Source organism: Oncorhynchus tshawytscha, linkage group LG12 (genome assembly GCF_018296145.1).
Source record: "Oncorhynchus tshawytscha isolate Ot180627B linkage group LG12, Otsh_v2.0, whole genome shotgun sequence".
Taxonomy (NCBI): Eukaryota; Metazoa; Chordata; class Actinopteri; order Salmoniformes; family Salmonidae; genus Oncorhynchus; species Oncorhynchus tshawytscha.
The window spans coordinates 74,348,279-74,363,318 of record NC_056440.1 but is presented as its reverse complement, the minus strand read 5'-3'; the positions used below and the strand labels follow the sequence as shown (position 1 = coordinate 74,363,318).

General features: G+C 43.2%; 1 protein-coding gene across 1 annotated transcript in view; it reads right to left on the bottom strand.

The window, feature by feature from the left end:
• Positions 1 to 7,197, bottom strand: part of LOC112247469 (FERM domain-containing protein 5-like) — a 124,274-nt gene extending 117,077 nt beyond the window's left edge. The window contains exon 1 of the mRNA XM_042331058.1: positions 6,591 to 7,197. Coding sequence (XP_042186992.1) covers positions 6,591 to 6,692 — 102 coding nt within the window. The 5' untranslated portion in view covers positions 6,693 to 7,197. The remainder of the gene's footprint in view (positions 1 to 6,590) is intronic.
• Positions 7,198 to 15,040: the final 7,843 nt, after the last annotated feature.

Genomic DNA, 15,040 nt, shown 5'->3' with positions numbered 1-15,040 from the left:
ACTGAGCGGTGGAAGACAGCAGCAGGCTCGTAAGCATTCATTCAAACAGCACTTTACTGCGTTTGCCAGCAGCTCTTCACAATGCGTAAAAGCACTTTACTTACCCAGTTGCGGCCCACTTCTTGGAGGCAGGCCACTCGATTTCGTCTCTGCGTTATATTGGCATCGAACATGTCACCCTCCCTAGGAGAGGGGGTGACCTTGATAATTTATTGTTAAAATGAGAGGCTGCCTGGATCTTTAACTCAACGTAGACTTTGATCGGAAGCCATTCTTGTGATTATTGTGACTTTGCCATTGTAATTGTTTGTAAGCTTTTGTAGTCAAATGAATTTATGATCGTATGCTATCCATTTGTTGTTTGTATGCTGTTCTTTGTATGCCATTTTAATATTTGATAATTAACCAATGATATTAGGCCACTCTTAGCCATGATTACACTGTGTCTTTTGACACTACATAAACGAGTCATCCCACAGTGTTTGTGATTATACCCTGATGAAGACAGCTTGGCTGTCGAAACGATGGTAATTTAATTTTTGCATCTGAGCTCCTAGAGTGTGCAGCTCTCTTTAATTTTCAAATATCAGACCGTATACCATGGGTATGACAAAACATGTATTTTTACTGCTCTAATTAAGTTGGTAACCAGTAGATAATAGCAATAAGGCACCTCGGGGGTTTGTGATATATGGCCAATATACCACGGCTAAGGGCTGTGTCCTAGAACTCCACATTGCATTGTGCATAAGAACAGTCCTTAGCCGTGGTATATTGGACATATACCACACCCCCTCGTGCCTTATTGCTTAATTATCTATGCCAAGATATTACATTTTACGTATCTTGTTTACATTATTCTCTATCTAATCTTTCTTGAGGGACGTTATTAATTTAAAGTAATTCATGATAAATCCATCTGTATCTCTTCATTTCTCTGGACAGATTGGGGCATCCTAATACTCCTCCATATAGGATGAATATGTACACTGAGAGAATATACTCTATACTGAGAGTGACTACAGCGGGAATCTTCATTGCTCCTGTGCTGACTGTGGATCCTACAGGCACTGCTGCAGAGTCCTGAGCTATCCCAGTGACATCATCACTGGGTGAGGAGAGAGGGAGCATGCAGCAGTTGCAAAGTGAGCTAAAATATTATATTTTTGCTTCCTGCCTGCACCACAATGAAATGAAAAATCACTACTAGCAGCAACATGTCTGTTGCTATCGTGGTGTGTGCATCTGTGTTTGCGTGTGTGCGTCTGTGTGTGTTTGTGTATGAACAGCCCCAAAAACATGTGTGCTGTGATGCCTGCAATCATAGCAGTCTGAGGTAGAGGTGAAACGCTCCATGAAATATTCACTCCTGGCACACATTTGTATTATTTATTGTTGTGGGTCGGCACAGCAACAGTAGAGCCACTTGAACCCTAAACAGACAGTCAGAGACAGCCTCACTGCCTCACTGCTGACGGAAGCAGCCTGTCAGTCTGCTCTGCAGGCAGGCACGCTGTGGCTCGAATATCTGTCTGACAGCGACTAGGTTCATATTCACTAAGCTACAGAGAAAGGTGTTTATCTATCAAGGTTTGTAAGCAACAGAACTGTGCTTATGTTCCAGTAAGGCTGAGCATTCTACTTTATAACCAGTAATGTGTGCTCTGGTATGTTCCTGATATTTAATAGGACATGACATGGTATTAATGTGTATTGTCTGGTAATGACTTAGTATAATTCAAAACAACTAGTAACTAATTAACGACCCAAAGAAACAAAACATTCATAGGCTATTAGTGTGTAACTGCAATTCTACCATGGACGTAAATACCATATCAAAATATTTCTGTGCTTCTTATCCGACCCTCTACAGGTCACCTGGGACTGGTGTGGTTAAAGGTCCACTTCTGGTGCTGCTGGCTAAATATGGAGGTGTAAGGTTTCATGCAACGCCTGCCTGAAGTTGGCACTCAACCAGAGTTGTTTTGTTCTTCCAAACTGCTATGGAGCATACCGTATCTTAACAGCTGTACAGCACTGCCTCCAGGAATGGGTTAGGGCACAGCAGCTCACATGCATGCAGCTTAACCAAGTATTAGAGAGATGCATGTTGGGTTTATCCGTTGTCATGGTGAGTAGTTAGTAAAAGTAAAGGAGAAAACTCACCAGACCAATTGTCGGTCTGCACAGTACAGGGCTGCTCCTCCACCGTTCGCTTGCTGTCAGAGAGGTGGGATATAGGGACTGTTGCGAATGACCATAATGACCATCATTTTCACCCATTTCTACATGTAGAATCGCTTTGCACTTGGTTTGCAAATTACATCCACCACTCTGTACAGAGGTGGTAAGTAGTCTTGCCGGCAGACACTCGACAATCCTACCGGTCTGTCCACGTCGTAGTAGTAAAAATCAGCACCATTTCAAGCTGTCAGTGACAAGGATGCAAATGTTTAAATTCTGAAATTTGGCATCAGAGATTTTTTTTTAATTGCTGAAGGAGCAGCAATCAAAGGGACAAGCTGAAGCAGTCAGTGTCTGCATCCTAAACGGCACCCTATTCCCTATGAAGTGCACTGCTTTTGACCATAGCCCCATAGAGCCCTGATCAAAAGTAGGGCACTAAATAGGGAATATGGTGACATTTGGGATGTATCCAGTGACATCATTAGAATCATGGTTATTACTGTCGTGACTGCAAATCATCCTAATCTGAGAGAGCACCAAAGCCTTGGAGGATTTATCTCACTATTCCTCTACATTATGGATTAACCATGTTGTTGCAGGGTGCCTTCGAATCAAAGTGACATGTGTTGTGTAGATTCAGCTCTGTGGCGTCAGGACTGGTTCAAATAGTATTTGTGAGCGTTTGCTTGAGTCTGTTTGCCTTTACTGTACGATTAGTTCTACTGCACCAGGCATATTCAACTAAGCACAGCTGAAGTATTTGAAAGACAACAAATACTATTTGAACTCAGGCCTGGTGGCGTAGAGTAGGCCTGTAGCTAGAGGGACTGATAAGCAGAGCTGTGGCTGTCTAAATCACATCTTCCTGCTATTCTAGGTTATTTTAAGCCTGAGCCAGCAGTTAGAAATACATATAAATAGGGGAACAACAATCCCAGTCTCAGGATTATCATGGGGTGAAATGATCCCACTTGGAACCCTCTCTCTCTCCTGTAATGTTCACTCTAGGTGGAATCTCAGTTTCAGGATTTATTTGGTATTACATGGGATTAACCCACATGCAGTTTTAAGAAGTCCTTTTGGTAATAACATGTTCATGTACAGTAACAAATGCACTTATGACACTCCAACTTTAAACAAAGTACAATTTATAAAGGCTTTATATAGCATACTTCATAAGCGCAACATAAATGCTTCACAAAGAATCTATAAGTGTATGTCATACTCTATAAATGGTGGATAAACATACATAGTGCGTTGTGCCACATTTGGCAATTGACCTTACAGTGGGAATGGGAATGTCAGTGTCAACCTTCATAAAGCATGATATACGCTTATAGATGATTTGTGAAGCATTTTTGCAGTGCTTACAAAGCCTTTATGTATGTTATTAAAAACCTTAAAGTCGTACTTCATTTAAAGTGGGACTCAACAACTAAATGTACTGATATGATCAAAGACGAGTATTGTATAATAAGGAAGAAAATGCTTCGATAATTTTAGATCATCTTTGTTTAGATAATCTCTGTTAAATTTCAACGGTCTGCTTGTATTTTGACAATAGGAACATACTTATGATCAAACTGTATGGTATAGGCATGAGAAGAAAGAAAAGCGAACTTGACATCTACAATGGGCTTTTCTATCTGAATGTCGGCTCCAAAAACAAAGCTGCCAAGCCCTTTCCTGCAGTCTATGACCAAAAGCACCCCCTTTGGCCTCATGGGTGAAATGTTATTCATATTTTTCCTAATTTAATCATTATTAAAGATTATTTTTTTAAACCTGACCCGAAATCTGGTGTTTCTAACTCAAACTGTTTTGTTATATTTTCATATTTTGTAATGTATATAAAGTGTAATATTGGGTAGCAAACTCAAAATGTAATACATTTCAACTCTATATCTGACATGGTACAGGTGCCTTGTTTTTTTAAAGCCCATAACCATGTGAGTGAAGTGTATACTTTTGTTTTAAAGTAGATGTGTTTAAGACTTACCAAGAATCACTCTGTGTGAGCCTGATTTAGCCCACTGCAGTAAAAGTTTAACAAACCCCAACATTACCAGGCAACACGCCAGGCAGTAAACAACATAACTTAACAACGCCCACTTAGACGAAAGCAGCGGAAGTCTATTTCAATAATGCATTTACAAGACAAAATCAGAACTCCATCCAAGTCCTGCATTAGACTTCCAGGGAACGGTGGTGATTTCATTAGTGCACCACAGAATGCAGCATCTTGATTGAGGCCTGTAGACTGTGGACGTCCCAAATGGCACCCTACTTTTGACCAGACTCCTATGAACCCTGGTCCAACATAGTGCACTACATAGGGTACCATTTGGGACACAACCACCAACTCTGTGCCAGTGCCTCAGTCACCCATACTGATGAGGAGGAGAGGACTTCTCTGCTCTTCTGGATCAATAATGTTCTATGAAAGACAGAGACATATTTCATTCAAGCTCCTGTCTAATGTCATTAATACATGTACTTGTTTCTGTTTTAAACTTGTATGAATTCCAGGTGAATTGAAGAGGGTAAAAGTAAGGAATACCAATGTGCCATAAGACTAGAAGAGCTTTGGGGAAAATACAGTACACTTCAAGACTTGGCTAGGAGTGAATCCAGTTTCCTTCAGGGTGAGGAAGACCAAACACCATCCGAAGTTAAAATGTTCATCTTACCACAAAGTCAGTGCATCTCAAAATGTTGAGTTCCCTCCTTTTTTAAAACGTTTATTTAATTACTGCAGTGGGTTAAATCAGGGGCACACAGAGTGTTTCTTGGTAGTCTAAAACAAATCTATTTTGAAACACACACAGGCTTACAAAAAAGAAGATACCTGTACCATTTCAGATTATTTTGAGTTTGCATCCAAATGTTACACATTGTATACATCACAGAAGGCAGAACTATAACAAAACTGTTTAACATATAAAACAGGATTTTCAGATTTTTTTTTCAACAATGTTGATTAATGAAATTATGACAAATATTAATAACATTCCACCCATGAGGCCACTAGATGGCACTTTGGCCATTCGACTGTAATCAGTATCATAAAGGGTTTGAATATGTCCTGTTCCAAACCACCCTGTAACAATAGAGAGCAGAAGATCCAGAGATGCATTCAGAATAGAACCAGAGAGCACATTATAAGCTGAGTACGGCTGTGAGCAGTGCAGCCCTAAAGCGTTGAGGTACACAGACTAATAATGCCCAAATGCAGTATATAAAAAGCTGAAGCTCTCTTTCTCCCATACACTCTCTCACATGTTCTCTTCCAATGCACCTGTCTATCTGTCTGTCTGTCTGTCTGTCTGTCTGTCTGTCTGTCTGTCTGTCTGTCTGTCTGTCTGTCTGTCTGTCTGTCTGTCTGTCTGTCTGTCTGTCTGTCTGTCTGTCTGTCTGTCTGTCTGTCTGTCTGTCCGTCCGTCTTTCTAGCTATCCATCTATCCATCTACCTCCCCTTCCCTCTCTCTGTGAGAGAATTGCAGATCATCAACAACAGTCTGAGAGTGATTCAAATGTGACTTGTGACAAGCCTTAAAATGTGTGTCCTGGAGATGTGTCTTGTGTTTCAATACTTTGTCTCTCTCTTAGAGCAGATGCAAGGGCCTGATCAGGCATGGATCAGCAAAAGGAAGGCCAGGGTCATTACAATACTCAGAAAGTCAGAGGTTCTGATACAAAGAACGCAAACAATGGTCATGTTGATTGATTGCAGATTGATTGCAGATGGCTGATTGATTGACTGACCTCTTCTGACCTCTTCTCTGATAAGGTATCAGCATTTGTTTACAGACTTTACATGGTTGGTGTTAAATCCTGCCATTTCCTTTCAATTCAGTGTTTCAGTCACATTGGAAAGTAGGCTATAGTTTTCCTTTGTTGTCAGATCCCAGCGATGTTGTGGATGGTGAAGGTCTCTACATGTTGTCATTACTAATATGATGGTGAGGAGAACTGTCACACATCTAAGCGTCCAGGTTAGGAGACACTGTTATTGATGCTGATTATCACTCTTTACCTAGGCCAAGGCCAGTCTAAGACCAAGACAAACATAGAACATATGAAAAGTGTCATAGATCAATAGATGATCCATAGATGATCAATATTGAATGATGAACGATTCAGGACAGTTGCAGTGCACTGAAGCCATGCTTCCAAAATTCAGCCAACAGAATGACATCAAATACCCGATGAGATACATTAGATCGTTACACATTTAATACGCAATGCAGATTACGGTTTTCTCTATTTTCATCAAGCTGTCGTGTGATGCGCACAAGTAGCAGATACTCAGGCGAAAGAGACATGACCCACAGTGGGGCAACCAACGGTGACAGAAATAGTATAAATATAATAGGTTCCCTGCTTGCTTAACAGGAACTGACCTGGATCGTGCAGGTGTACTCCGAGTCATCCAGCAGCCTCACCGTACAGTTGTATTCTCGTTCCAGATTCCTGATGCTGCCACTCATGAAACGGCTCAGCATCTTCTTGCTCTGTGTCTGTGAATGGGACCACAAAAAACTGCACACAGCATAGATGTAATGTCACATCAACAACGTCCCTCCTCTTTGGTCCAACACCTGGATAGCTGCAATGTCAATCTACAGCGGTGGTTGAGCATTGTATTTCCGGTAGCCCAGATGTGATATCGCACTGAATGCTCAACGGCTGGGCAACCAAAGAATGTATACTGTATCACTCACTCAGTGTGATAAAATGTTAGCCTGCTGCTGAGGTCCAGTTAAACTGTTATCATACCTCCAATCTCTTCATTGCTCTATTCAGTCAAAAGCTGCTGGGCGGGTCACGGACTAGTCTCTGAATGACGTTTCTGCGCGACAGTCAAAGCCGAGGAAATTGGCTACATTTCTGTGTGTAACCACAGGTTGGTTCTCCGCGGGAGCAATGTGACGAATAGTCATTTCGAATCTCCCACGTTTCCATCACAATGCAGGGCCATGCCCATCAGCTGAAATAATGCCAGTCAGCCTACACCACCAAGGATACGAATAGCCAGCAAGGACTGCTCGACCTGTTTCGATGAGCTGCTCAGTTCAAGAGCTGTTTACATTGTATTTCAAATCGCACCGTATGCAAATGAGTGCATGACGCGCTCGAGGAGAGCCGCTGGAAAGGAGGTTGGCGAGCGAGAGGTGTTAATCGTAGACTGTTTCATAATACAGAGAATGTAATAGTCATATTTTTCTAGATTCAACCTTTGAAAAACCCAGGGAATATGCAATGTTAATTGCCAACAGTAACCACTGAGGTAAGGGAAAACAATGATAATGTAACTTATTATAGCCTAATATGCCTATAATTGATCTCATCCGGGGAGTCTATAATTTATTGCATAGACGAGGCCTACTATTAAGATTGTCTGGTTATGCAATAGGCTGTTGGCTCCCTCAGGTGGTGTGTAATTTCTAGTGCAGTCTGCTCTTGGTAGTCTTGAGCAGGTGGGCCACGAGACCACTAGGAGAAGCCGCTGGAAATGGTTGACATAACAGTATGTACCTGCCCTACCTGCTTTACCGTTATCTCAGTGTGCGCTTATAATAAGTAGAGGGGTGGATGGGATCGCAGATTTCTTTGAATCGATTGATTATTGGGATTAAGACAGAATAGGCTATCAACACTTGTGGAATGCATGTAGCTGTAGGAGATTAATATATTAGGCTAAACAAAAGCCCTGGTAGTATTGGGAAGCCCTCTCAATGATATAACTTATCAATTAGGCCTATCATTAATGAAAGACTCATGTTTCAACCAAGTTTTGTTTAACCCGTAAGAGTCTAAACCCTGTCTATGTTCTACTAAGTATATGGAATTGTTTTAAGAAGGTCATACCAAGGATCATTTTGCTATGTGGTTTTGAATTTTAAGACCCCTTGAAGTATAAAAAATATATATACACATTATTTGATGAAACATTTTATTTGGCCTTACTGCTATCAGCCCACACAAAAGCATTGAATAACAGATTCACGACATGGAACAACACATAGTCCCCCCCAAAAAATCGAAAGGACATTTGTTCTGAAGTGTCTGTCCTATATCTGAGAGATATAAGAAAGATCAGGAAACATTTGTTATTTTTGTTGATATATATTTGACCCCTTATTTTTGGCACTCAGTCTAACGCCTCGATCTCACCGACAGCGTAAAAAAGAGTACGCAGCATCATCTGGATATGTGTGCCACAACATTTCAATATTCACCTTCTGCTACCATTTCTGTCAAGCCGTCTACACATACAGTTTAATGCATATGTTCGATAAATCCAACAAATGCACCACACAGAACGCACTGCAACTACCTCTGCAACGCAATGCTGCAAGGCAAACACAGTGTTCCATTGGAAATGAATGTACTTCTGGTGTACCAAAATGCAAGGACAGCTGTCGGTGTGATCAAGGAGTGAGCCCTGTCTAAGCTGGGGGGGGTTACTAAGCTATATGGAATTGTTTTAAGATAGTCATACCATGAATCATTTTGCTATTTGATTTTTAATTTTAAGACCCCTTGAAGTATAAAAATATATATATAAAAAAAATGTGTAGAGGGTAAGCTAATCCTAGGTCTTTGCTAAGGCTAACTTCTGGAATGGGCCTATGGTGCTGTTAAAATTCTGATATGTGTTCAACATTACATGAGTGGGCAAATACTTTTTAACAACAGGAGGTAAACACATTTACCAATCATCATTCATGGACATGACAGCATGGTAGTAACACCTGTCTGTGATAGCATGCGGTAGTTGATTGGTTCATGGCACTGCAGAATGGGTGTGGTGACAAACATAAATGTGACCCTGAGTGAGGTGGGGTGTCTAGGTGTTGTTCAGCTGTCCTTCCACAGGGTCACGTCTTCTTCCTGTTTCTCCTTCTGTCCTTGGGAGTCAACACTGTCTGGGTGTGAATAACCAAGAGATGATGTCATAGATTCAGCAGCCCAGGACAGTCTTACAAATCCAAGCCCAGTTTCCACAGTGACCAGACCCCAGGCTGTCAAACATCAAAACAACCCTACCGGCTGGCTGGGGGGTAAGGAGCGAGAACAGGACTTGGCATCATGCTACCTGAGAGGGGTAAACAGCACTCCAATATAGCCTATATATAGTGCACTACATTTGACCAGAGGTCAGAAGTGGTGCATTACATAGGGAATAGAGTACTATTTAGGACATACCACAGTTCAGCCAGCCAATCACTCTGGCACAAGACGTCATGTCAACACCTAGCCGCTCCAATTAGCTTGATCTTAACCCTCATGCGTCCAATCGAAAAGGAACACCATGTTCCAATGTTCCATAGTTCCGATACCCTAAATGTGATATGTTATATTTTAATCTTAGCCGATATGTATCCCGGTGGAAGCCATTTGAAGCTGGACACACTACTGTATATCTTATAGAGCTTTGTGATCTCAATCACACACACACAATGTTTATGAAAGCAGTCTGAAAAGTCAGTGGAGTTTAATGTTCTGCTTTCAAACAGTAATGAACTGTTGGCCCACCTGGGTGCATGTGAAGATGTCTATAGGAGTAGTGGCCACACACAGTCTACTTCCTGCTTGTTTGCTAGTGAACCACTAGAGGGAAGTAGTGAAGTGTTCAGTACTGCGTAAACTCAGGCACCTACTGTAAGCAGGGTATTTGTACTCTTTACAGACAAGAGCACCTGTTTGAATTGAAATTATTAAATTGCTAAACTGTACAGAGAAGTGTATTTGTATCCAATGAGATATTGATTTGAGTGACTTTACTCAGTACTGAGGCATATTGTAGTAGGCCTACATCTGAAGGGGCTCTGGTTGTGTTTAGCTGATGTTGAAACTGCTGAGGCCTAGAGACGACATAGGAAACCATGATGATAAATGTATTAATTTGATCATAATTAGGGGATCAGTTATCCTCTATCCTGTATAGCTGACAGGCAGATAAGCATGATAACTTCTACCATTTATAAATAGTGTAGAAATCAACATGTTGTCTCATATCAGAACCAACATGATATCTTGTATCACAGCTGTAGAGTAAATCAAGTTACCTGGTTCTACAAGACCTTGTACCAGAGTGGGAGGAAGCTGGGTGAAAAGTTCAAGGCCGTGAGGCGTTAAAGGTCACTATTTACGCTTGTGGATTGGGATATGTTCCGCATTGCGTCCAACAACAACATTGACGAATATGCTGATTCGGTGAGCGAGTTCATTAGAAAGTGCATCAGCGATGTTATACCCACAGCAACGATTAAAACATTCCCTAACCAGAAACCGTGGATTGATGGCAGCATTGGCGCAAAACTGAAAGCGTGAACCACTGCTTTTAACCAGGGCAAGGTTACCGGAAACATGACCGAATACAAACAGTGTTCCCTCCACAAGGCAATCAAACAAGCTAAGCATCAGTATAGAGACAAAGTGGAGTTGCAATTCAATGGCTCAGACACAAGAGGTATGTGGCAGGGTCTACAGTCAATCAAGGATTACAAAAAGAAAACCAGCCCCGTCGCTGATCAGGATGTCTTGTTCCCAGACAGACAATACAGTGCCACTGACACGGCCCGCTACCAAAACCTGCGGCCTCTCCTTCACTGCAGCCAAAGTGAGTAAAACATTTAAACGTGTTAACCCTCGCAAGGCTGCAGGCCCAGACGGCATCCCCAGCCGAGTCCTCAGAGCATGCGCAGACCAGCTGGCTGGTGTGTTTACGGACATATTCAATCAATCCTTATCCCAGTCTGCTGTTCCCCCATGCTTCAAGAGGGCCACCATTGTTCCTGTTCCCAAAAAAGCTAAGGTAGCTGAGCTAAACGACTACCGCCCCGTAGCTCTCACTTCCGTCATCATGAAGTGCTTTGAGAGACTAGTCAAGGACCATATCACCTCCACCCTACCTGACACCCTAGACCCACTCCAATTTGCCTACCGCCCCAATAGGTCCACAGACGACACAATCGCAACCACACTGCACACTGCCCTAACCCATCTGGACAAGAGGAATACCTATGTGAGAATGCTGTTCATCGACGACAGCTCAGCATTTAACACCATAGTACCCTCCAAACTCGTCATCAAGCTCGAGACCCTGGGTCTCGACCCCGCCCTGTGCAGCTGAATACTGGACTTCCTGACGGGCCGCCCCCAGGTGGTGAGGGTACGTAGCAACATCTCCACCCCGCTGATCCTCAACACTGGGGCCCCACAAGGGTGCGTTCTGAGCCCTCTCCTGTACTCCCTGTTCACCCACAACTGCGTGGCCATGCAGTCATCCAACTCAATCATCAAGTTTGCGGACGACACTACAGTGGTAGGCTTGATTACCAACAACGACGAGACGGCCTACAGGGAGGAGGTGAGGGCCCTCGGATTGTGGTGTCCGGAAAATAACCTCACACTCAAAGTCAACAAAACAACGGAGATGATTGTGGACTTCAGGAAACAGCAGAGGGAGCACCCCCCTATCCACATCGACGCGACAGTAGTGGAGAGGGTAGTAAGTTTTACGTTCCTCGGCGTACACATCACGGACAAACTGAATTGGTCCATCCACACAGACAGCGTTGTGAAGAAGGCGCAGCAGCGCCTCTTCAACCTCAGGAGGCTGAAGAAATTCGGCTTGTCACCAAAAGCACTCACAAACTGCTACAGATGCACAATCGAGAGCATCCTGTCGGGCTGTATCACCGCCTGGTACGGCAACTGCTCCACCCACAACCGTAAGGCTCTCCAGAGGGTAGCGAGGTCTGCACAACGCATCACCGGGGGCAAACTACCTGCCCCCCAGGACACCTACACCACCCGATGTCACAGGAAGGCCATAAAGATCATCAAGGATCCACCACTAACATTGAGTGGATGCTGCCAACATACTGACTCAACTCCAGCCACTTTAATAATGGAAATTGATGTCAAAAATGTATCACTAGCCACTTTAAACAATGCCACTTAATGTTTACATACCCTACATTACTCATCTCATATGTATATACTGTACTCTATATCATCTACTGCATCTTGCCATCTTTATGTAATACATGTATCACTAGCCACTTTAAACAATGCCACTTAATATGTTTACATACCCTACATTACTCATCTCATATGTATATATATATATATATATATATATATATATATACTGTACTCGATACCATCTACTGCATCTTGCTAGTCTGTACCATCACTCATTCATATATTTTTATGTACATATTCTTTATCCCTTTACACTTGTGTGTATAAGGTAGTAGTTGTGGAATTGTTAGGTTAGATTACTCGTTGGTTATTACTGCACTGCCGGAACTAGAAGCACAAGCATTTCGCTACACTCTCATGATCATCTGCTAACCATGTGTATGTGACAAATAACATTTGATTTGATTTTTACGATGTCAATGAAGTGAATTATGACCCCGACGGGCATGGTGGAAAACCCACCATCTGATCCAGACCATGAGGTCAACACAAATAATGATGTAACGTCTGAGTATCAGGTTTCCCCATTTATGCAATGGGATAATGATCATAAATCAGCTGTAAATTCAATATAATTACAATAATATGATTTTCTATTTCCATAATCAGTAGGCAAAACATATGGTGTAACACAAGCTACTATCAGGTATGAAGGTAAAACCCAGATGCAGACAACGTCAAATTAACAATTGTTTAATAATCCAACAGGGGCAGGCAATAGACAGGTCAAGGCAGGCAGGCAGGCGTCAGATAACCAGAGGTGGAGCAACGGTACCGGACGGCAGGCAGGCTCAGGGCAGGCAGGGGTCAATAATCCAGAGGTGGAGCAACGGTACCGGATGGCAGGCAGGCTCAGGGCAGGCAGCGGTCAATAATCCAGAGGTGGGGCAAAGGTACAGGTCAGCAGGCAGGCTCAGGCGGGCGGGCAGGCTCAGGGACAGGACAGGCAAGGGTCAAAACCAGGAGGGCGCGAAAAAGAGAGACTGGAAAAAGCAGGAGCTGAGACACAAAAACAGTGGTTGATTTGACAAACAAGACAAACTGGCAACAGACAAACAGAACACCGGTATAAATATACAGGGGATAATGGGAAGATGGGCGACACCTGGAGGAGGGTGGAGACAATCACAAAGACAGGTGAAACAGATCAGGGTGTGACAGCTACTTTAGACATCAACTATACCGAAGATGTATCCAAGGCAGCCTCTGTGAGGTCAAAGAGGATATCAACCACATTTGACATAATCTGAGACCCTTGTACAATCTGTCATTCTCTCTTTCCACACATCTTGTAGAAAATCCCTTCCATTACGTCATAGGCCAGGTGTTTCAGGGTCATGTGACATGACCTCGTGGTCTATTGATCCCAGCAGCATAGCAGCATACACACCCCTCTAAGAATGTACAGCCAGGCAGAGGCTAGCCAAGGGCCTCCCTCTTTGTCCCTACCATGGCTTCTGATTGAGGGCTGTGAGCCAGCTGCTGTGTGTGTGTGTGTGTGTGTGTGTGTGTGTGTGTGTGTGTGTGTGTGTGTGTGTGTGTGTGTGTGTGTGTGTGTGTGTGTGTGTGTGTGTGTGTCCAGTCCAGTTAATGTATGTCCGTCATCACAGGGTGGTGGTGGGAGCCAGCAAAAGAGTGGAATAATTCCGCTTGATAATAAGCAGAGACACACTGCATCAGCTTTCCATGTCAAAGACAGGGCCTGCAACTTACTGAGACATGCTGCATCAACCTGCTATGTAAAAGATAGGGCCTGGAATTTACTGAAACACGACAATGGAAATGTAAAAAAGTGTCATTTAAAATAGCAGCGCAGGAGGCATGTACAGTGGGGAGAACAAGTATTTGATACACTGCCGATTTTGCAGGTTTTCCTACTTACAAAGCATGTAGAGGTCTGTAATTTTTTTATCATAGGTACACTTCAACTGTGAGGGACGGAATCTAAAAATTTAAAAAATCCAGAAAATCACATTGTATGATTTTTAAGTAATTCATTTGCATTTTATTGGATGACATAAGTATTTGATACATCAGAAAAGCAGAACTTAATATTTGGTAGAGAAACCTTTGTTTGCAATTAGAGAGATCATTCGTTTCCTGTAGTTCTTGACCAGGTTTGCACACACTGCAGCAGGGATTTTGGCCCACTCCTCCATACAGACCTTCTCCAGATCCTTCAGGTTTCGGAGCTTTCGCTGGGCAATACGGACTTTCAGCTCCCTCCAAATATGTTCTATTGGGTTCAGGTCTGGAGACTGGCTAGGCCACTCCAGGACCTTGAGATGCTTCTTACGGAGCCACTCCTTAGTTTCCCTGGCTGTGTGTTTCGGGTCATTGTCATGCTGGAAGACCCAGCCACGACGCATCTTCAACGCTCTTACTGAGGGAAGGAGGCTATTGGCCAAGATCTCGAGATACATGGCCCCATCCATCCTCCCCTCAATACGGTGCAGTCGTCCTGTCCCCTTTGCAGAAAAGCATTACCAAAGAATGATATTTCCACCTAAGTGCTTCACGGTTGGGATGGTGTTCTTGGGGTTGTACTCATCATTCTTCTTCCTCCAAACACGGCGAGTGGAGTTTAGACCAAAAAGCTCTATTTTTGTCTCATCAGACCACATGACCTTCTCCCATTCCTCCTCTGGATCATCCAGATGGTCATTGGCAAACTTCAGACGGGCGTGGACATGCGCTGGCTTGAGCAGGGGTACCTTGCGTGCACTGCAGGATCTTAATCCATGACAACGTAGTGCGTTACTAATGGTTTTCTTTGAGACAGTGGTCCCAGCTCTCTTCAGGTCATTGACCAGGTCCTGCCGTGTAGTTCTGGGCTGATCCCTTGCCTTCCTCA